The 22849-nt window shown below is 49.0% G+C and overlaps 1 protein-coding gene across 1 annotated transcript; it reads right to left on the reverse strand.

The window, feature by feature from the left end:
- Window positions 1–488: 488 nt before the first annotated feature.
- LOC142251878 (mitogen-activated protein kinase-binding protein 1-like) lies at window positions 489–22254 on the reverse strand. Its single transcript, XM_075324927.1, has 8 exons — window positions 22144–22254; window positions 6042–6231; window positions 5555–5701; window positions 5282–5466; window positions 5110–5201; window positions 4575–4700; window positions 4383–4453; window positions 489–683 (listed from the first exon to the last, which is right to left on the reverse strand). Exons 1-8 carry the CDS (start codon window positions 22173–22175, stop codon window positions 489–491), a joined length of 1038 nt encoding a protein of 345 aa, XP_075181042.1. The 5' UTR covers window positions 22176–22254.
- Window positions 22255–22849: the final 595 nt, after the last annotated feature.

Here is a 22849-nt window from a genome sequence, read left to right on the forward strand (position 1 = left end):
GTACAATTCTGCTGTGCTAATGGATTCTGTATCTCCAGTGGTGCTGCAGGGTTTCTCTCACCCCTGCTAGGTCTAAAGAGAATCTAAATCTGAAACCGCCTAATGCAGATTTTGAAAGTTTTGATATGTGTAAGGCTGCTTTCACACTTGCGTCGTTTTGCATCAGTTGCAATCCGTTGTGTGACTGATGCAACGGATACGTTTTAGAAAGTGGCACAACTGATGTGACTGATGCTGCAAAAAAATGCATCCGTTGTTTTTTTTCTTTACTGTTTTACCGGCGGCCGGCTATTGTGAACGATCAGCTGATCACCCGGCGGAGGCGCTGTGGGAAGATCTCCGTGCCTCCTTATGGGCTGCAGCTGGCTCGGATGTTTGCAGGAGTGAGCATCCTCTCCACCCTGCAGTCCGGCCTGACACTATGGTCTCTGCGAGGACTCAGCTTGCCTATGTACGTAGTATTCAAGCGATGTCTGCCCCTGGTGACCCTATTCATTGGAGTACTGGTGCTCAGGAATGGGCTGCCCTCTGTAGGGGGGCTCGCTGCAGTGTTCATCACCACTTGTGGGGTGCTCTGGCAGGTAAGTGCAATCATCATACCTATTCAATTCAAGCTGCTGCCTCTTACTGCATCTTAGGCAAGAGTCTGCTGTATTAATAAAGTCTGCTTTCTTTATTTGCTCCTACAAAGACATATCAGGCTCCTGAAAGGGTATATGTAGTATTCTTCAACTCAATAAATACCTGGCTATCCAGAAAGATAGACTTCCCCCATTTGATCACTACCTCATTTTATAGGACTTGTGAGTATATTAACAGCTGTTTTTATTGTCACCTCTATAAGCTACAGGCTGAAGCTTTTTCCTCTTTCCCCTCCTTGCCCCCTAGTGTTCTAGCACTTGTCATACTGCATACTGTACATACTTTACAGTTTAGTGTGACCTGCCTTTTGGGCAACAATATAACTTCACTTACCCTGGGTATTCACATTAGCAAAATGAAATAAATCTCATTTAATCATGAATTATTAATGAACACTAAATAATAGTATAAGTAAAGGACGTCTGGCTCAATGAACAGGTTCTTCTTTAATGATCACTAAAGTTGGAGGAACGAAAGGAACGAAACCATGACTGATTCCTGCCCTGGACAGGTTTCCTGGTTTTGGTTTGTGGCATGGAAGTACTCTTCCCGCCAGTAGCTTCCTTAATAATTTCATCCAGCTGTTCCCCGAACAGCCGGGACCCTGAAAAGGGAGTCCAGCAAGGTACTTCTTTGAAGAAGCATCTGCCTTCCACTCTCGAAGCCACAAGATTCTGTGGATAGCGAGGGAATTAGCCGAAGCCACCGCAGTGCGGTGAGAATCCTCCTGCATGGCAGACATGGCATAGGATGAAAAAGCTGAAGCTTGGGAAGTTAAGGTAACCATTTCGGGCATAGATTCCCTGGCGAGGGAATGCATCACCTCTAGAGAAGCAGAGATGGCTTTGAGAGCCCACACTGCTGCAAAAGTCGGGGAGAACGAAGCCCCCGCCGCTTCATATATGGATTTGGCCAGAAGGTCAATCTGGCGGTCAGTGGAACCCTTAAGAGAGGTGCCATCAGCCACCGATACAATGGTCCGGGCTGAGAGTCTAGACACCGGGGGGGTCTACCTTTGGGGAATGAGCCCACTCCTTGACCACCTCAGGTGGAAAGGGAAAGCGGTCATCAGAACCACGCTTTGGGAAGCGTTTGTCAGGACAGGCTCTGGGCTTGGTCACAGCGGCCTGAAAACTGGAGTGGCTAAAGAACACACTCTTTATCTCTTAGGCGAGGTAAACTGGTGCTTTTCTGCCAGAGAGGGTTGCTCCTCTGATACTGGCGGATTGAGATCCAGTACAGAATTAATGGACGCAATCAAATCACTAACATCTGAGTCACTTTCGGACAGATCAATGGGGTACATGGAGTTAACCTCCGAGCCCCCCGTTAAGACATCCTCCTCGCCCTGCGAGTCAGCTCCTGAATTAGAGCCGCGGGACGAGGAAGGAGAGGGAACCCTGCGTCTCTTCTTAGAAGGACGGGGTCTGGGACCAGATGATGAATCCTCTGTGAGCTCCGGTCCTGAGAGACCCCTAGCAGCAGAGGCACCCTGTGAAAGGGGCTGATGCATGTTCAGCAAAGTCCTGGACAGAAGTCCCATGGAGTCAGCAAAAGACTGGGAGATAGACCTAGAAAAGGATTCTACCCAAGCCGGGGGTTCAGCCACAGGAGCAGGAGCAGGGTGAGACTCCAGGCTGAGGCACCGCCAGGTTAGAGCAGGCATCACAATGTGGGAAGATGCTCGGTTCAGGCAGCAGGAGCTTACATGCAGTGCATACTGAATACAGCTTTGGAGCCATGCTCCTCGTGTGAGACATGCTGCTGGAGTGGGGGCTCTGCCAGAGAATGAACCCCAGAGAGTATAATCAGAGGTCCACAACCGGAGACCGGTTGTGGCTTACCAGACCGCTGGAGCGGTGTTGTGTGCCCTCCAGATCCCGAAGCCCGGACCCCCAAGCACAGCAATTCAGCAGAGATGCTGCAGACCAGCGCTGCAATGCAGAGAGAACGCTGAGAAAATGGCCGCCGGAGCAAAGAGAGGGGGCGGGACTTGCTTGAGGAGCGGGATCTGAAGGGCCATAGAGATCTACAGGGGAGGAGACACACACTGCAGTAGGGAGTGTCCCTCCCCTTGCAGAACGGCCGCCGGGCGGAGCCGAGCCTGTCCCTCTGCAAGAGTGACATGCGAGGGCAGTGAAACCGAAAGTAGGCCTCCGGCGAAGCCGGGGCCTAAATTTGAGCGGTGCGGCCGGCGCGCAGGCACCATCGGCGCGGTTCTCAGGCAACAGCCAGAGAACCCGCCGGAAATGTCATAAAAACACATCAGCACACTCTCCCACAACAATAAAGTACAGGGACCCCCAATATATAAACGTCTCAGGTACTTAGCTTGCTGAGACGCCGGGTTCCAAGTCCCTGGGGATGAGTGCTCCGGTCCAGCAGGGTCCTGAAGGGCTGCGGATGGAGACCGGTCTCCTGCTAAGCATGGAGACCGTGCTGGCTCCCACTTCAAGCCAGAGCCCAGGAGGGATGGTGAAGGAGCGCGGCATGTAAGGCTCCAGCCTTGGAATCAACCTTAACAACACCGCCGACACAGTGGGGTGAGAAGGGACATGCCGGGAGTCCAGACTTGGACCCGCTTTTCTTCAAACTCTTTCCAAAAATCAAAAAATCAGATGAGAATGCATGTGTGGATGTATGCCTCCTGAACACAAAGCGATAAACTGGCTAGATCTGGTTCTCCAGGGGGTGTATAAGCTCAGAGGGAGGAGCTACACTTTTAAGTGTAGTACTTTGTGTGTCCTCCGGAGGCAGAAGCTAAACACCCATGGTCTGGGTCTCCCATAGGAACGATAAAGAAATCATGTTTTTCTTGAACGATACCGACTTCTTCCTGTACCACTGCTTGAAGAAGTTGTCTTCCAGAAACTGGCAGTAGGTCTGGGAGTTGAGCTTCACTCCATCCTCAACCCAAAAAGGTCCCACAAGTTCATCTTTGATGATACCAGCCCATACCAGTCCCCACCTCCACCTTGCTGGCGTCTGAGTAGGAGTGGAGCGCTCTGCCCTTTACTGATCCAGCCTCTGGCCCATCAATCTGGCCCATCAAGTGTCACTTCTTATTTCATCAGTCCATAAAATCTTTGAAAATCATTCTTAAGATATTTCTTGGCCCAGTCTTGACGTTTTATCTTATGTTTCTTGGTCAGAGGTGGTGGTTTTTCAGCCTTCCTTACCTTGGCCATGTCCCTGAGTATGGCACACCTTGTGCTTTTTGATACTCCAGTAACGTTGCAGCTCTGAAATATGGCCAAACTGGTGGCAAATGGGATCTTGGCAGCTTCACGCTGAATTTTCCTCAATTCATAGGCAGTTATTTTGCACCCTTTTTTGCCCAACTTGCTTCTTGCGATCCTGTTGGCTATTTGCCATGAAACGCTTGATTGTTCGGTGATCACGCTTCAAAAGTTTGGCAATTTGAAGACTGCTGCATCCCTCTGCAAGACATCTCACAATTTTGGACTTTTTTAAGAGCCCGTCAAATCTCTCTTCTGACCCATTTTGCCAAAAGAAAAGAAGTTGCCTAATAATTAAGCACACCTCATATAGAGTGTTGTCATTAGACCGCACCCTTCCTCATTACAGAGATGCACATCACCTAATTTACTTAATTGGTAGTTGGCTCTCAAGCCTATACAGCTTGGAGTAGGACAACATGTATAAAAATGTGATCAAAATACTCATTTGCCTAATAATTCTGCACACAGTGTATATATATATATGTTTCACAACCATACCTGCTCAGCAGTGCGGAAGTAAATGCTTTTATCTGCTCCACAGCTGATCATTCGCATCTTGCCATCGTTAGCTGAAAAAGTAGCAGATTCAGGTTAGCAGTACGACAGTCGCCATCTTGGCAAAGATGATCAGTCTTCTTTACAAGGTATATAGCATTGTACTAGTCTATATGACTGCACATCAGAGCTCACCAGTAAATTTTACAGCAGTGATTGATGAAGAGTGGTCATCCAAGGTTTGTTGAAGGCTGTAATCTTTTGATGCATCTAGGACATGAATCAGTCGGTCACGGCTGGCAGAGGCCAACAGGTTCATTCCTAAAAAGGCAAACAAAAAAAAAAAAAAAGCATAAGATATTGAAGAAATAAAATGAATCACAATACATAAATGCACGTATAAAAGGTCACCTTGCCACGGTTGATCGGCTCACATGAATTGGCCAATTCTTGTGTGCCACCTATTCTGACTGTGCTTTCCGCCTATCAGCCACAGGGTGATTTTAATTAGTGCCAGATCCTATCTCCCCATACATTTGTAGAATTATAGCCCAGGAGAGGCAGGACACTAATATAGGGTCCCATCAAAGAAAGGTCACCTTGCCGTGGTTGATGAGCCAACTTTCATTTTTTTATGTATATTGCATATAGCATTAATGCAGTTTAGATTTCACATATTCTATGTTTGGTGCTTACAGAGGCTGCTGTATCCTTTTGTTTGTATATTTACCTGTGTCTGGTTTAGAATATTCTAAGCAAAGGATTTCCGAATCATGAGCTTCTACTTTCAGTAGCTCCGTCAGAGACTGCAGCTCATAAACCCTGTAATAATGAAGAATAAGCATTCAATCCCCCTAATATAGTGAGAATTTCGATGCCAGATATCCCCTCTGACCATATACCTGAGTGTGCCGGTTCTGTCGCCTGAGGCCAAGTGTTGGCCATTGGGGCTCACACACACGGAGCGAATCCCGGCCTCGGTGTCCAGGGTCTGCACATCGACCTTGTCCACCAACCCAGTGCAGTTACAGTCAGTGTCGAGCAGAGCTTGTGTGTTACCATCAATCAGAAGAATTTTCATCAAGTCCTGGTAAAGTCAAAGAACGTGAGACAATAAGAGTTGGTCGTGCTGTACATGAAACAACCCCCCCCCCCCCACAACCAAATACACGCACATTGCTGAGGATGTTCCGGTGTAACGCCGTGCCATGGATGCTAGACGTCTCCATGTTCCACAGTCGGATGGTGCTGTCAGAAGAGCCGGTAATGAAGGAGTTTGGGGGCAGGCAGGCCTGGTTGCTGTCCTTCATTTCAGGGTAAACCTAGACAAAAATATATAAAATTGGTATATAAGAAGCAAATGCTACCATTTATAAGATGAAACGGCTTAAATAACAATTCCTTAATTGTAGAGTCACTCACTTTACAATCAACAGAAAAAATGTAAAGTATCTGCGGCTTCAAATCAGCCCAGAATAAGATGAACTGATGTGATTCTATAGATCAGATCACTGCAATTTATAATAGCCAGTTTTATCTTAAAAGGAGATGACTCCGCACATATAAACGCCCTCAGAGCGGCGCTCGCTGAACAAGGCAGCACATCAATACTATAAAATAGACATCTGTGTTGTATTTTTATCTCGGTCGGCACGCTCATACCTCAGCGCTCCATACACAGGAGGAGTGGTACAGGGCAGAGTAGACTTTCCCCACTTTCTTCAGATCTTTAATGTCCCATACATAAAGACTGTGGTCATTGTACACACAAGACAGCCACTGGTTGGTGGAGTCAAAAGTCATACCGACGGTGTCCGGGTACTTGGCATCCGCAGCATTGGAGAAGAGGCGGCTGCAAAGAGAATAGATTGCATGAAAAAAACAAACAAACAGATATGGGAGATTTAAAGGAAAACCTATATAAACTGTATATAAATGGAGAGCGAGCACAAGGCAGAAAGCGGAGGCCATCCAGAGGCACGACGCTCCCCAACACTGAAAGCGGCACGACGCTGCCCAACACTGAAAGCGGCACGACGCTCCCCAACACTGAAAGCGGCACGACGCTCCCCAACACTGAAAGCGGCACGACGCTCCCCAACAATGAAAGCGGCACGACGCTCCCCAACACTGAAAGCGGCACGACGCTCCCCAACACTGAAAGCGGCACGACGCTCCCCAACACTGAAAGCGGCACGACGCTCCCCAACAATGAAAGCGGCACGACGCTCCCCAACAATGAAAGCGGCACGACGCTCCCCAACACTGAAAGCGGCACGACGCTCCCCAACACTGAAAGCGGCACGACGCTCCCCAACACTGAAAGCGGCACGACGCTGCCCAACACTGAAAGCGGCACGACGCTGCCCACCACTGAAAGCGGCACGACGCTGCCCACCACTGAAAGCGGCACGACGCTGCCCAACACTGAAATCGGCACGACGCTGCCCACCACTGAAAGCGGCACGACGCTGCCCAACACTGAAAGCAGCACGACGCTGCCCAACACTGAAAGCGGCACGACGCTGCCCACCACTGAAAGCGGCACGACGCTGCCCAACACTGAAAGCGGCACGACGCTGCCCACCACTGAAAGCGGCACGACGCTGCCCACCACTGAAAGCGGCACGACGCTGCCCACCACTGAAAGCGGCACGACGCTGCCCACCACTGAAAGCGGCACGACGCTGCCCACCACTGAAAGCAGCACGACGCTGCCCACCACTGAAAGCAGCACGACGCTCCCCCTGCAGCATTGGAGGAGAATAGCATAATACTATTCCAAAGCAGAACATCATATATTCATATACGAATCCAGAGTCCAGCCCCACAGAAGTCTACTGGTCTTGTATAGAAGATAGTGAATGCACGTGGAACAGATTGTGCTGCAAAAATTTGTCCCATTCATCCTCATGCATAACAAATTTTCACTTGTATAAATTTTTGCAACAAAATATTTAGTGTGTGAAAAAAAAGTTGTAGGCCCTGTTCTGATTAAAGTTGTCCAAACCTGCCGATTTTGACAGAATTATGACCCTGATATGAATAGGGGCTACCTGAATTCTGTTGGAGAGAAGATTTTGACATGTGGAATTACAATGCCTCGTCCCATTGTTCTATTGGTAGATGAGCTGCTGGCGGAAATATTTGGTAGAAGGTTTTCCTCAACTTCACCCCAATAAAAACACAAACAATGGAGACTTTGGGAGAGAACGCTGCACATATCTGGTGTATGTACGGGCACCTTTAAAGCTCCGTACGACTCAGAGGTTGTGCCTTGGGTATGCAGTTGATAATCTTAATATAATGTATTTATATATACGATTTCACACATGCCTATCACACATTTAGCCCTCTGTAGAGGAGATATAATTTTTATCCCCGGATGTATCACCACAGTTGGCCGATAAGCAAATATAACACCGAGACTGAAGACCGAGACAGATGGAAGGTTTCTGAGAAGTTCCTCTGTGCCGTCTGCAGACATGTGAAAATGGGGCCGGGAAGAGACATCACTCTACAAATGATAGTAAAAACTATCAGCGCAAGTAGCTTAAAAGACAAAGCTGTAACACCAAGAGGTCAACTAGAAGAAAGCTGAAGCACTTCATGACTGCTGAGACCCCAACAACCCAAAACTTATCGTCCCATGTAATGAAAAGCCACACTCAGATATATAAAAACAGAACTCTCTTTATTTGGAGATTTAATAACCAAATCTCATCTTTCAGTGGATGGTGGTCGGTCACAGCATAAAATATTAAGATAAAACCACGTAAATAAACCACAGTAAACCAGTACAAAGCATTATGCCGCCGCTGGACTCCCAGCACAGGTAGCTTTCGTACAAAAACCATCAACGCTGTTAAATTGACCGCCAAGGAGGAGCAAAGTAGCAAACTGCGCTCCGACCCCCACCCATTAAATAAGGAACACTCGATAGAAAGAAATAAGTCAGCTCTAATTTCCGTTAAGTATATGTGGCGCCCCTGACCTGGTCAGGCACCACTGAGTACTGCACCCATGCTGGGGACAGTACAATACAGGTAATCCAGAAGGCTGACCGAGGTGTGACTACACAGGCGCATAGTGATCAGGTCTCACACATGTACCTATGAGAGGACCCCTGGGGATCCCAGGAGGGGGAAAAGCCTTCACCTCCACTGGAATAGTGGAGGGGGCCAAAAGCCTCCATCTCCTCTCAAGGGGTGTGGTAAGAGAGTCTGGTTGCTAGGTGGCGTAGGCAGGCACAAAAGGGAAAAGAGAAGGAGGAGTAAACAGTCTGCAGCAGAGTGTGGAGGAGTGAGGAGCAGGAAAGTGAAGCTCTGACAGGAGCAGCAGTGAAGGTCCCAGATGTGAGCCGGTTCAGAGCAGAGTCCAGGGAGCTCCGAGGAGAGCTGACCCCTTCCCCTGGGGCTGTTGCAGTCTGACAGCGTCCGCGCAGTGGCTACCGACGGGGGAGAACGGTCACCTAGGAGTGCTACCCGAAACCCATCTCCAGCTAGAGAGAGAGCACAGAGTGGGAAGTAAGGAGACTGCTAGGGAGAACCAGGCCCAAACGGGTGGCAGATCCCGGAGCGGGGATAGATCCACCTTTCCCTGCTAAACCTGCCGGTGTGGGGCCCTCAAAGCCCACACCACAACACCTAAAAGCCGCAGCCACGTAGCCACAGTTAGGGCCCATAGTTCACAGGAGGCAAGCAGCTGGAGTGATCTGGCCCAGGCAACAAGCAAACGGCAAACGAAGGGGAGAGAGGCACCAGCAACTTCCCTGGGTGACCCCCATAGGGACTAAAAGTCGGGGTTACCCCAAACCACTAAGGGCTAAGGAAGGCGAGTTGGTAGTCACCATCAGAAGTCAGCCTGAAGGATACCTGGTTCCAGCCTGGTTCATCCCAGCTACGCCCGGGTTACTCACCCTGCCATCAACTGTGAGTAAAACCCCTGAAAGACATCCTGCTTGTGTGGAGTTATTCTGCGCCTTGTGGTTCTACACACCTACACAGGGCCCTGGGGCTTGCCTCACTCTCAGGAGGCTATTCCAACTAACTGCACTCACCATCAGCCCCAGGCGTCCCTCAACCTGCAGTGGCGGTCCCCACTGACCGCAATACTGAGAGTGGCGTCACGACAAATAGAAGATTCCCTACCTGTAACAAGATCCAGCCGAGTGGAGTCCCTGAAGGTAATGCACCGACACAACACCTGTGGGGCTTCACATCTGGCGTCACGAACAGGATAAGGACTAGACCTGTTCAGACAGGTGACCATGTGCCTGGGCGGTCCGCTTGGAAAATTGGAAGCGCCGCCATATTGCCACCATGAAAAGCGCGCTGAAAAACAACAGCAGCCCGCGCTGGGAGAAGTTACCGCCCACGAAGAGGTGTGGCTACCCAGAGATCCCCTGCAGAGTTCTGACCTCGCTTGTGAAGAGAGCGGAAGCGTCCAGAGACGTCGGGACAGAAAGGGAGCCAGAAGCCTGCTGCTGGGAGAGGAGCTGCTGAAAGAGGCAGAGCGGAAACTGAACAGCTTGCTACTAGAGGCAACGACGAGTCCACTGCTGGGAAATCGTGCAGAAGAAATGGCGTCTGACCGCAGAAACCCAGAACCGGGCTCCGCTGCCTGGTGGTATCGGGAGCTGGCCCAGTTCTGCGACCGACTGGAGACCCGGGTCGTGGAGCAGATCAGAGAAGAACGCATGGAACTTCTGGAGATGGCTGCCGCGGTTCAGGCCTATGAAGGGAGAGCCGCGCGCCGAGTGCCAGACCGGGCGGTGACGACTCAGACCCCGATGCTGCCACCGATGGGTGAGTCCAGTGATGCCCCTGCCAGCGCGAGTGCCCCGACCCCTGCTGCCACGTCCGCGGTCCCTGAAGAGGCGTCCGGCGCGGCGACGCTGAAGCAGGCCGCAGCCACGCCAGGTGCAGCCCGCCAAGCCCAGGCCGCCGCAGCGATGCCCTGCTCGGCCCACCAAGACCCGGTCCCTGCAGCAACGCCCAGTCCGGCCCGCAGAGAACCGGCTGCCACCGCGACCCTCATCCATGCCGCAGGTGTGACGCTGACCCAGGCCGCCGCCATGTTAGGCCCGGCCCGCCGAGACCCCACCGCAGCGGCAACGCTCGTCCGCGCCGCAAGTGAGGTGCTGAACCAGGCCGCAGCCCCGTCAGGTGCGGCCCGCCAAGCTCCGATCGCTGCAGCGACGCCCAGCCCAGCCTGCACCGATCCCATCGCGACAGCGACGCCGATCCAGGCCGCCGCCATGCAGGGCGCGGCCCGCCAAGACCAGGCCGCCGCCATACAGGGCGCGGCCCGCCAAGATAAGATTGCATCATCATTAACCCCGGCCTGCAAGGCCAGAGCAGACACCGCTCCCCAGTCCAAAGAGGTCCCTGCTGGAAAGCCCACGCTGGGGGAGGACCCCGCATACTGGCAGCTGAAGGCTGACATGGAGGCCAAGTTTCCACAATGGTTGGTGGATCAGTACATGCTCCCTCCACACACCCCCAAGAGGATCCCGACAACCCCTGCAGCAATCACGCCAAAGAGTCCCCCGCCTGGGCCTGCTGAAGGAAGTCCCTCCCCAGCACCGCCACCAAAGGAGTGCCAAGAAGAACTAAGGGGGAGAGGAGGCCAGGAAGTTGAGGAGTTGACTCAGGAGCCACCAGCAGTGGATCCATGCCCAGAGCCAGAGATGTTGCCATACTCCCGCTGGGATGAAGAAGACCTGACACCGTCTGCTGAAGAAGATTTGCCTAAAAGCCTCACCTGGGAGCTTGTAAGCTGTACTTCGCAGAATCCAGCCCGCAAGACACGGCGCCGCAGCAGAACCCAGTTTTCCCCTGCACCGCCATCCCCAGAGCAGAGAGAAGTCACGGCCAGAGACCTAGAAGAAAAACGGTTCCTGAGAAGAGCCAAAGCACAGGTCAGAGGACCCCTTTGTAGAGGAATTGTGGAAGACTTTAGCCTGAAGTCAGGATACGGATTCATCGTTGCACCTGGTATCAAAGAAGGCATTTTTGTCAATAGGAGAGACGTCAGAGCTAATTTGCCCAGAGGACATCCTGGAAGAAACTTAAGAATGGGAGATTCCGTACAGTTTACCATGCATCAAGGAGAAAGAGGGTGGTATGCGCTAGACGTAACACCATGTCCTACAGAAAAAGAAACAGATACAGAGAAAGAAACAGATACAGAAGATACAGAGGAAAGAAAAGAAAAGGAACCCATTGATGACCAAGATGGAGAAACCAACAGGTGCCGCAGCCCTACAGGCCCAAGCCCTGGTGAGGAGGAATCTGCCTAAAGTAAGAAGTACAGCAGTTGAAAAGTTAAAGTTTTGACCAGTTTGAAGTTTGCAACGTTTTCAAGTTTAAGAGATGTGCCCACATAAACTATTGTGAGAAATAAACCTTAAGGCTATGAACTGGCTATAGCCACAAACTCTCGCAGTGTACATAGTTACCCCAGAGGCACCACCACCAGAGCCAGCCTGTTTAGGGGCTTGGCTCGTCTGCAACCAGGGAGCACGTCCATTATGGGGCCTTGGCTTACCTGCAACCAGAGAGCATGCCTGTTTATGGGGCCTGGCTCTCCACCACAAAGAGGGTACCTGGTCAGCACCAACTGTGGAGGCCGCCTCTACATCCTGCCAGAAGAGGCTGAAGGCGCGGATCCACCAGGCCAGGTATACCCTGAAACCACCAGCCCATGGAAGCCGCCTCTACATCCTGCCAGAAGTGGCTGAAGGCGCGGCCAACGTGAGAGGGTTTTGGGTGGGTTAACGGACTTGTGGGTGGAGGGTGGTGATGTATGGTACCTGGTGCTTTTAAAAATGTTTTACATGTGGTCCCCACATAGCTTTCTCATGAGCCAGATCAGACACCCCCATACTTTGCACTGACGAGGGGCAAGCACCCCGAAACACCGTGTCTGCAAATTGGGATTCTGATCTGGCTTATATATCCTGAGTCATATTGCAAAGGATTGTCAAAAATCCACTTGTGACTTTTAGGATCGCTACTTCCAATAGGTGGCGCTGTGCTAGAGTTTGTCTCCTTTACTGGAGAGACAATTTGAATATTTCCCAGAGGGGCATTGCAGCTATAAGTCCCCTTACCTGGCAGCCAGACTGGCTTGCAAAGTCTCCTTAAGGAGAATAGTGTTCCCCCGTGGAATTTTAGGGGCATTGCAGCTATAAGTCCCCTTACCTGGCAGCCAGACTGGCTTGCAAAGTCTCCTTAAGGAGAATAGTGTTCCCCCGTGGTCCCCACATAGCTTTCTCATGAGCCAGATCAGACACCCCCATACTTTGCACTGACGAGGGGCAAGCACCCCGAAACACCGTGTCTGCAAATTGGGATTCTGATCTGGCTTATATATCCTGAGTCATATTGCAAAGGATTGTCAAAAATCCACTTGTGACTTTTAGGATCGCTACTTCCAATAGGTGGCGCTGTGCTAGAGTTTGTCTCCTTTACTGGAGAGACAATTTGAATATTTCCCAGAGGGGCATTGCAGCTATAAGTCCCCTTACCTGGCAGCCAGACTGGCTTGCAAAGTCTCCTTAAGGAGAATAGTGTTCCCCCGTGGAATTTTAGGGGCATTGCAGCTATAAGTCCCCTTACCTGGCAGCCAGACTGGCTTGCAAAGTCTCCTTAAGGAGAATAGTGTTCCCCCGTGGTCCCCACATAGCTTTCTCATGAGCCAGATCAGACACCCCCATACTTTGCACTGACGAGGGGCAAGCACCCCGAAACACCGTGTCTGCAAATTGGGATTCTGATCTGGCTTATATATCCTGAGTCATATTGCAAAGGATTGTCAAAAATCCACTTGTGACTTTTAGGATCGCTACTTCCAATAGGTGGCGCTGTGCTAGAGTTTGTCTCCTTTACTGGAGAGACAATTTGAATATTTCCCAGAGGGGCATTGCAGCTATAAGTCCCCTTACCTGGCAGCCAGACTGGCTTGCAAAGTCTCCTTAAGGAGAATAGTGTTCCCCCGTGGAATTTTAGGGGCATTGCAGCTATAAGTCCCCTTACCTGGCAGCCAGACTGGCTTGCAAAGTCTCCTTAAGGAGAATAGTGTTCCCCCGTGGTCCCCACATAGCTTTCTCATGAGCCAGATCAGACACCCCCATACTTTGCACTGACGAGGGGCAAGCACCCCGAAACACCGTGTCTGCAAATTGGGATTCTGATCTGGCTTATATATCCTGAGTCATATTGCAAAGGATTGTCAAAAATCCACTTGTGACTTTTAGGATCGCTACTTCCAATAGGTGGCGCTGTGCTAGAGTTTGTCTCCTTTACTGGAGAGACAATTTGAATATTTCCCAGAGGGGCATTGCAGCTATAAGTCCCCTTACCTGGCAGCCAGACTGGCTTGCAAAGTCTCCTTAAGGAGAATAGTGTTCCCCCGTGGAATTTTAGGGGCATTGCAGCTATAAGTCCCCTTACCTGGCAGCCAGACTGGCTTGCAAAGTCTCCTTAAGGAGAATAGTGTTCCCCCGTGGTCCCCACATAGCTTTCTCATGAGCCAGATCAGACACCCCCATACTTTGCACTGACGAGGGGCAAGCACCCCGAAACACCGTGTCTGCAAATTGGGATTCTGATCTGGCTTATATATCCTGAGTCATATTGCAAAGGATTGTCAAAAATCCACTTGTGACTTTTAGGATCGCTACTTCCAATAGGTGGCGCTGTGCTAGAGTTTGTCTCCTTTACTGGAGAGACAATTTGAATATTTCCCAGAGGGGCATTGCAGCTATAAGTCCCCTTACCTGGCAGCCAGACTGGCTTGCAAAGTCTCCTTAAGGAGAATAGTGTTCCCCCGTGGAATTTTAGGGGCATTGCAGCTATAAGTCCCCTTACCTGGCAGCCAGACTGGCTTGCAAAGTCTCCTTAAGGAGAATAGTGTTCCCCCGTGGTCCCCACATAGCTTTCTCATGAGCCAGATCAGACACCCCCATACTTTGCACTGACGAGGGGCAAGCACCCCGAAACACCGTGTCTGCAAATTGGGATTCTGATCTGGCTTATATATCCTGAGTCATATTGCAAAGGATTGTCAAAAATCCACTTGTGACTTTTAGGATCGCTACTTCCAATAGGTGGCGCTGTGCTAGAGTTTGTCTCCTTTACTGGAGAGACAATTTGAATATTTCCCAGAGGGGCATTGCAGCTATAAGTCCCCTTACCTGGCAGCCAGACTGGCTTGCAAAGTCTCCTTAAGGAGAATAGTGTTCCCCCGTGGAATTTTAGGGGCATTGCAGCTATAAGTCCCCTTACCTGGCAGCCAGACTGGCTTGCAAAGTCTCCTTAAGGAGAATAGTGTTCCCCCGTGGTCCCCACATAGCTTTCTCATGAGCCAGATCAGACACCCCCATACTTTGCACTGACGAGGGGCAAGCACCCCGAAACACCGTGTCTGCAAATTGGGATTCTGATCTGGCTTATATATCCTGAGTCATATTGCAAAGGATTGTCAAAAATCCACTTGTGACTTTTAGGATCGCTACTTCCAATAGGTGGCGCTGTGCTAGAGTTTGTCTCCTTTACTGGAGAGACAATTTGAATATTTCCCAGAGGGGCATTGCAGCTATAAGTCCCCTTACCTGGCAGCCAGACTGGCTTGCAAAGTCTCCTTAAGGAGAATAGTGTTCCCCCGTGGAATTTTAGGGGCATTGCAGCTATAAGTCCCCTTACCTGGCAGCCAGACTGGCTTGCAAAGTCTCCTTAAGGAGAATAGTGTTCCCCCGTGGTCCCCACATAGCTTTCTCATGAGCCAGATCAGACACCCCCATACTTTGCACTGACGAGGGGCAAGCACCCCGAAACACCGTGTCTGCAAATTGGGATTCTGATCTGGCTTATATATCCTGAGTCATATTGCAAAGGATTGTCAAAAATCCACTTGTGACTTTTAGGATCGCTACTTCCAATAGGTGGCGCTGTGCTAGAGTTTGTCTCCTTTACTGGAGAGACAATTTGAATATTTCCCAGAGGGGCATTGCAGCTATAAGTCCCCTTACCTGGCAGCCAGACTGGCTTGCAAAGTCTCCTTAAGGAGAATAGTGTTCCCCCGTGGAATTTTAGGGGCATTGCAGCTATAAGTCCCCTTACCTGGCAGCCAGACTGGCTTGCAAAGTCTCCTTAAGGAGAATAGTGTTCCCCCGTGGTCCCCACATAGCTTTCTCATGAGCCAGATCAGACACCCCCATACTTTGCACTGACGAGGGGCAAGCACCCCGAAACACCGTGTCTGCAAATTGGGATTCTGATCTGGCTTATATATCCTGAGTCATATTGCAAAGGATTGTCAAAAATCCACTTGTGACTTTTAGGATCGCTACTTCCAATAGGTGGCGCTGTGCTAGAGTTTGTCTCCTTTACTGGAGAGACAATTTGAATATTTCCCAGAGGGGCATTGCAGCTATAAGTCCCCTTACCTGGCAGCCAGACTGGCTTGCAAAGTCTCCTTAAGGAGAATAGTGTTCCCCCGTGGAATTTTAGGGGCATTGCAGCTATAAGTCCCCTTACCTGGCAGCCAGACTGGCTTGCAAAGTCTCCTTAAGGAGAATAGTGTTCCCCCGTGGTCCCCACATAGCTTTCTCATGAGCCAGATCAGACACCCCCATACTTTGCACTGACGAGGGGCAAGCACCCCGAAACACCGTGTCTGCAAATTGGGATTCTGATCTGGCTTATATATCCTGAGTCATATTGCAAAGGATTGTCAAAAATCCACTTGTGACTTTTAGGATCGCTACTTCCAATAGGTGGCGCTGTGCTAGAGTTTGTCTCCTTTACTGGAGAGACAATTTGAATATTTCCCAGAGGGGCATTGCAGCTATAAGTCCCCTTACCTGGCAGCCAGACTGGCTTGCAAAGTCTCCTTAAGGAGAATAGTGTTCCCCCGTGGAATTTTAGGGGCATTGCAGCTATAAGTCCCCTTACCTGGCAGCCAGACTGGCTTGCAAAGTCTCCTTAAGGAGAATAGTGTTCCCCCGTGGTCCCCACATAGCTTTCTCATGAGCCAGATCAGACACCCCCATACTTTGCACTGACGAGGGGCAAGCACCCCGAAACACCGTGTCTGCAAATTGGGATTCTGATCTGGCTTATATATCCTGAGTCATATTGCAAAGGATTGTCAAAAATCCACTTGTGACTTTTAGGATCGCTACTTCCAATAGGTGGCGCTGTGCTAGAGTTTGTCTCCTTTACTGGAGAGACAATTTGAATATTTCCCAGAGGGGCATTGCAGCTATAAGTCCCCTTACCTGGCAGCCAGACTGGCTTGCAAAGTCTCCTTAAGGAGAATAGTGTTCCCCCGTGGAATTTTAGGGGCATTGCAGCTATAAGTCCCCTTACCTGGCAGCCAGACTGGCTTGCAAAGTCTCCTTAAGGAGAATAGTGTTCCCCCGTGGTCCCCACATAGCTTTCTCATGAGCCAGATCAGACACCCCCATACTTTGCACTGACGAGGGGCAAGCACCCCGAAACACCGTGTCTGCAAATTGGGATTCTGATCTGGCTTATATATCCTGAGTCATATTGCAAAGGATTGTCAAAAATCCACTTGTGACTTTTAGGATCGCTACTTCCAATAGGTGGCGCTGTGCTAGAGTTTGTCTCCTTTACTGGAGAGACAATTTGAATATTTCCCAGAGGGGCATTGCAGCTATAAGTCCCCTTACCTGGCAGCCAGACTGGCTTGCAAAGTCTCCTTAAGGAGAATAGTGTTCCCCCGTGGAATTTTAGGGGCATTGCAGCTATAAGTCCCCTTACCTGGCAGCCAGACTGGCTTGCAAAGTCTCCTTAAGGAGAATAGTGTTCCCCCGTGGTCCCCACATAGCTTTCTCATGAGCCAGATCAGACACCCCCATACTTTGCACTGACGAGGGGCAAGCACCCCGAAACACCGTGTCTGCAAATTGGGATTCTGATCTGGCTTATATATCCTGAGTCATATTGCAAAGGATTGTCAAAAATCCACTTGTGACTTTTAGGATCGCTACTTCCAATAGGTGGCGCTGTGCTAGAGTTTGTCTCCTTTACTGGAGAGACAATTTGAATATTTCCCAGAGGGGCATTGCAGCTATAAGTCCCCTTACCTGGCAGCCAGACTGGCTTGCAAAGTCTCCTTAAGGAGAATAGTGTTCCCCCGTGGAATTTTAGGGGCATTGCAGCTATAAGTCCCCTTACCTGGCAGCCAGACTGGCTTGCAAAGTCTCCTTAAGGAGAATAGTGTTCCCCCGTGGTCCCCACATAGCTTTCTCATGAGCCAGATCAGACACCCCCATACTTTGCACTGACGAGGGGCAAGCACCCCGAAACACCGTGTCTGCAAATTGGGATTCTGATCTGGCTTATATATCCTGAGTCATATTGCAAAGGATTGTCAAAAATCCACTTGTGACTTTTAGGATCGCTACTTCCAATAGGTGGCGCTGTGCTAGAGTTTGTCTCCTTTACTGGAGAGACAATTTACATGTTTTAATGTTTTATGCATTTTAAAATGTTGTCTTGCAGCCCGAGGACGTGCTGGTGATAACTAAGGGGGAATGTGGCGCCCCTGACCTGGTCAGGCACCACTGAGTACTGCACCCATGCTGGGGACAGTACAATACAGGTAATCCAGAAGGCTGACCGAGGTGTGACTACACAGGCGCATAGTGATCAGGTCTCACACATGTACCTATGAGAGGACCCCTGGGGATCCCAGGAGGGGGAAAAGCCTTCACCTCCACTGGAATAGTGGAGGGGGCCAAAAGCCTCCATCTCCTCTCAAGGGGTGTGGTAAGAGAGTCTGGTTGCTAGGTGGCGTAGGCAGGCACAAAAGGGAAAAGAGAAGGAGGAGTAAACAGTCTGCAGCAGAGTGTGGAGGAGTGAGGAGCAGGAAAGTGAAGCTCTGACAGGAGCAGCAGTGAAGGTCCCAGATGTGAGCCGGTTCAGAGCAGAGTCCAGGGAGCTCCGAGGAGAGCTGACCCCTTCCCCTGGGGCTGTTGCAGTCTGACAGCGTCCGCGCAGTGGCTACCGACGGGGGAGAACGGTCACCTAGGAGTGCTACCCGAAACCCATCTCCAGCTAGAGAGAGAGCACAGAGTGGGAAGTAAGGAGACTGCTAGGGAGAACCAGGCCCAAACGGGTGGCAGATCCCGGAGCGGGGATAGATCCACCTTTCCCTGCTAAACCTGCCGGTGTGGGGCCCTCAAAGCCCACACCACAACACCTAAAAGCCGCAGCCACGTAGCCACAGTTAGGGCCCATAGTTCACAGGAGGCAAGCAGCTGGAGTGATCTGGCCCAGGCAACAAGCAAACGGCAAACGAAGGGGAGAGAGGCACCAGCAACTTCCCTGGGTGACCCCCATAGGGACTAAAAGTCGGGGTTACCCCAAACCACTAAGGGCTAAGGAAGGCGAGTTGGTAGTCACCATCAGAAGTCAGCCTGAAGGATACCTGGTTCCAGCCTGGTTCATCCCAGCTACGCCCGGGTTACTCACCCTGCCATCAACTGTGAGTAAAACCCCTGAAAGACATCCTGCTTGTGTGGAGTTATTCTGCGCCTTGTGGTTCTACACACCTACACAGGGCCCTGGGGCTTGCCTCACTCTCAGGAGGCTATTCCAACTAACTGCACTCACCATCAGCCCCAGGCGTCCCTCAACCTGCAGTGGCGGTCCCCACTGACCGCAATACTGAGAGTGGCGTCACGACAAATAGAAGATTCCCTACCTGTAACAAGATCCAGCCGAGTGGAGTCCCTGAAGGTAATGCACCGACACAACACCTGTGGGGCTTCACATATACCATCAGGAAACAGAATCTGTGAAAAAGTGCGCTGCAAAGCGAATAAAACGTGACACTCCAACATGAACTCCATGATTCCTAAATAGCCGTCATGTCATACACGCGAGGACTGACCTCTGACTAAGCCAAAGAAACCATGGAACACATCATAGTGGAAAGTTGCGTTAAATAAAGAGGCAGAGGTCATTCCCAGCAGCATAGAAAAACAAACTAAGAGGTAAAGAGGCATCCGGGAGATCCCAACTATTGGTCCTCGATGCCTTTCAGGGAACATCCAAAACCTGAAAAACCCAAATCCTCTTCCACGTGAATGGTTCTCCCATTCTCCTGGTCACCTAAGATAAAAGAATGGCCAAAAACGATACCACATGTTTGACACCATCTGTAATAGAGAAAATTGTTACAAAGGCAATAAAACCGGTCTAAAATACATGGAGAAAACTCAGCACGGCAACTATAAATACGTCGAATTTCAGGATTGGCAAGTAATGGCACCAATTATGAATTAGCACCAATCTCCTAGCCTCGAGGCTGAGAAACACAAAGGAGCAATTAAAATAATATTTATGAGAGGGGAACCATTGTCATGAGGTAAGAAAGAAGGACCTGAACGGCGAAAGGTAATTGCAACTAGAGACAGGGGAAACTTTTCCAAGGAAGGAAAAACAGGTACCCAAGAACAAATATCTGGAGGCTCGGTTGTTTGAGCATCAAATCCGAATGCAAAACCCCCGATCACTAAATTGATGTTATCACGATAAAGACCACCGGGGCTTGTTTGGGAAACAAAGTTATATTATCCCACTTCTATTCCTGTAATCGGGACTCCGCATGTCCCCAAGTATGCAGGAACCAGTGCCAAAAACACACCTTCAAGAAGTGAGCACCTACCGGAATATATGATGCAAAAAGCCTGGATACCAATATAGACCGGTGTAAAATAAATAAAACAATTGCTAATTCATATTTCCTTTACTTAGAAATTTTGACTTGACGTAAGCAGCAAGTATATATATATATATATTTTTGTGTTGTTTTACTTTTATATAAATATATTTATCAGGTCATTTCACTTCTAGAAACAAACATTTAATAGTGAATGTATGAAGAAATAGTGATCGCCCACACATACGACTCTCACCATGTTTTACTGTGAGCTTACCATGTTGCACAGACACCAAAAAACCTCCCCAGTGTTATCGTCTGTATTCACCACTCCCACATGAGGGATGGAAATGGACACTCAGGCATTGGGGCGAAACTCTCAGAACATAATGAAAACGAGAAAGTGTCAGCAATGATATTTCACCAACTAAAATGTACCGGACCCATAACCAAATGTTGAAACCAAAGCCCTAAAGAACAATAAACAATGAACTGTATTACCGAGGGGTGAGGATGGGGATACTATGACAAATGGTTTAAGAGTCGCCATGCTTATGTTAACGATGACAAATAGTTTAAGAATCGCAATGCTGATGCTAGCGGCCCAAAAGCAAAAGAGTCAAAGCAGAAAAATGTCAATCCAAAGTGTGATATCAATGGGAAACAACACAGCAAGGAAAGATGAATTTTCCAACCCCTAGGACACCAGAGACAACTTAAAACCCACAGAACCGACAGTATGAAAAAAAAAGATCAATTCCTGATAGTCGAACCTGGGAGCTAAACAAGGCAAGTATAGGATGAAAAAAGCTCTCAAACCGTCAAGGCATCTCACGCTAACATGCTATGCAATACCGTTGTTAAGGGAAATGTCAACTATCCACTGGTGGGACCAGAACCAAAGTTCTGTCTGTAACCCGCACACTTACTATTGAGCTATACACGCCATCACAGCCAAAACCTGTTGTTGGAAGCAACAACCAACGAGGGAAAATGTAACCCGTCGGAAGAATTCTCATCTGAACAAACAATACAAAATCAGAGTGCGAAACCGAATAGGGGACGCTGGACAGAAACCGAATAGGGGACGCTGGACAGAAACCGAATAGGGGACGCTGGACAGAAACCGAATAGGGGACGCTGGACAGAAACCGAATAGGGGACGCTGGACAGAAACCGAATAGGGGACGCTGGACAGAAACCGAATAGGGGACGCTGGACAGAAACCCAATAGGGGACGCTGGACAGAAACCGAATAGGGGACGCTGGACAAAGCAGCAATGAACAAAAAGCGTTTAATAAACTTGACAAGAATTAAATCATCAAAGTTGTGTATGATGGGACAATCCCTGTCACATACCAAATGACCCATTTCAGGAAACAACTAAAATGGCTCAAAATAACAAATTAAAACAACCCAAAGGAAAATGTGTTAAATTAATGTCAGTCTTAAAATGACCAAAAAAAAAACAACGGAAAAATGGTGAGAGTGTGAATGAACCAGGAAAAACGGAAGGAAGACCTGATGTCTGATGATGCGTATGTTACCGAAGTGAAACCTTTAAGATAAGTTGAAAACGGTTATATACACACACAGGCTGAAAATGTAACTATCGATACGATTATGTTAGCAAGAACCCTTGCGATGTGTTTAAAATTGGTTATATATGTACACAAGGCATTATCGGAAGTGCCGTTAAAGCTGATGAAACCTGACATGCATTGAAATTGGACATATCTGTATATACAGAATGAATTATCAGCAATTCCGACGTTAAAAAACACAAAATGCTCAAGGAAACTTCTAAATAAGATGACCAAGTAGTGAAAGCAGCCATGACATCTAATAATTAATTGTTAATAACTACATAATTCACCTGACATTAGGGGGGGGGCAGCAGAGTGCTGTTCATGACAGAAAAAAGACCCCATGCAGGCGGTGTAACCGGGGATGGGGAGGGGGGACACACCTTGCATGTGGGCAAACCCCAGAAATGCAGACGCAAGGAGGGCAAATACAAAATCCTTGTGTCTTAAATAGAAACCTGGTAATTTAGCATACCTAGAAACGCTCAGGGCAGGGATCGAAACCATAATGCCATGTTATCCAGCCATCAGCTGGAGCAGTAACCCTTCCCACTATATCACTGCACGACTGCCTATACACATCACTCCTTCTAGACTGAGCTCAAGGGCAAGATCCTTACTCCAACCGTACCAGGATGTGCCATGTATCAATGATTATTATTATTATTGATATTATTTATGTATTATTTATATTATTATTATTATTAATATTAATAATAATGATGATTATTGAAGGGTTTTTTTTTGTTTTTTTTTTTTAACTATAATGAACACCCTTACACGTAACCTGCTATGGTACAAATGGCACAATAATAATAAACAATAATAATAATAATAATAGTAAAGCTATGAACGAAATGTTGGTGTAAAATTAAGCTGAATCTTATTAACTGTTTTGATGTCTAAGTTTGAACGTAGTAAAAAACATTCTACCATGTGCTGGAAGCAGGGGGTGTTAATGAACACTACTACAATCAGGCAGCAAAGTAACTGACTAGAAGGCAAGGGAAATAATGCTGGTCATGCCCCCGCCCCTGAATACTGGTACTTACCAGCACCGTACATGATGAAGGTTCTGCAGTGGCTTTACAATAGTGTCTGGACCTGTGACCCAACTGCAGGCGAGTCACCAATTAATTTGAGGGCTCTTTTTCCACGAGAGGGTATGGAATGATGGAGCT

Source organism: Anomaloglossus baeobatrachus, chromosome 9 (genome assembly GCF_048569485.1).
Source record: "Anomaloglossus baeobatrachus isolate aAnoBae1 chromosome 9, aAnoBae1.hap1, whole genome shotgun sequence".
NCBI classification, from domain to species: domain Eukaryota; kingdom Metazoa; phylum Chordata; class Amphibia; order Anura; family Aromobatidae; genus Anomaloglossus; species Anomaloglossus baeobatrachus.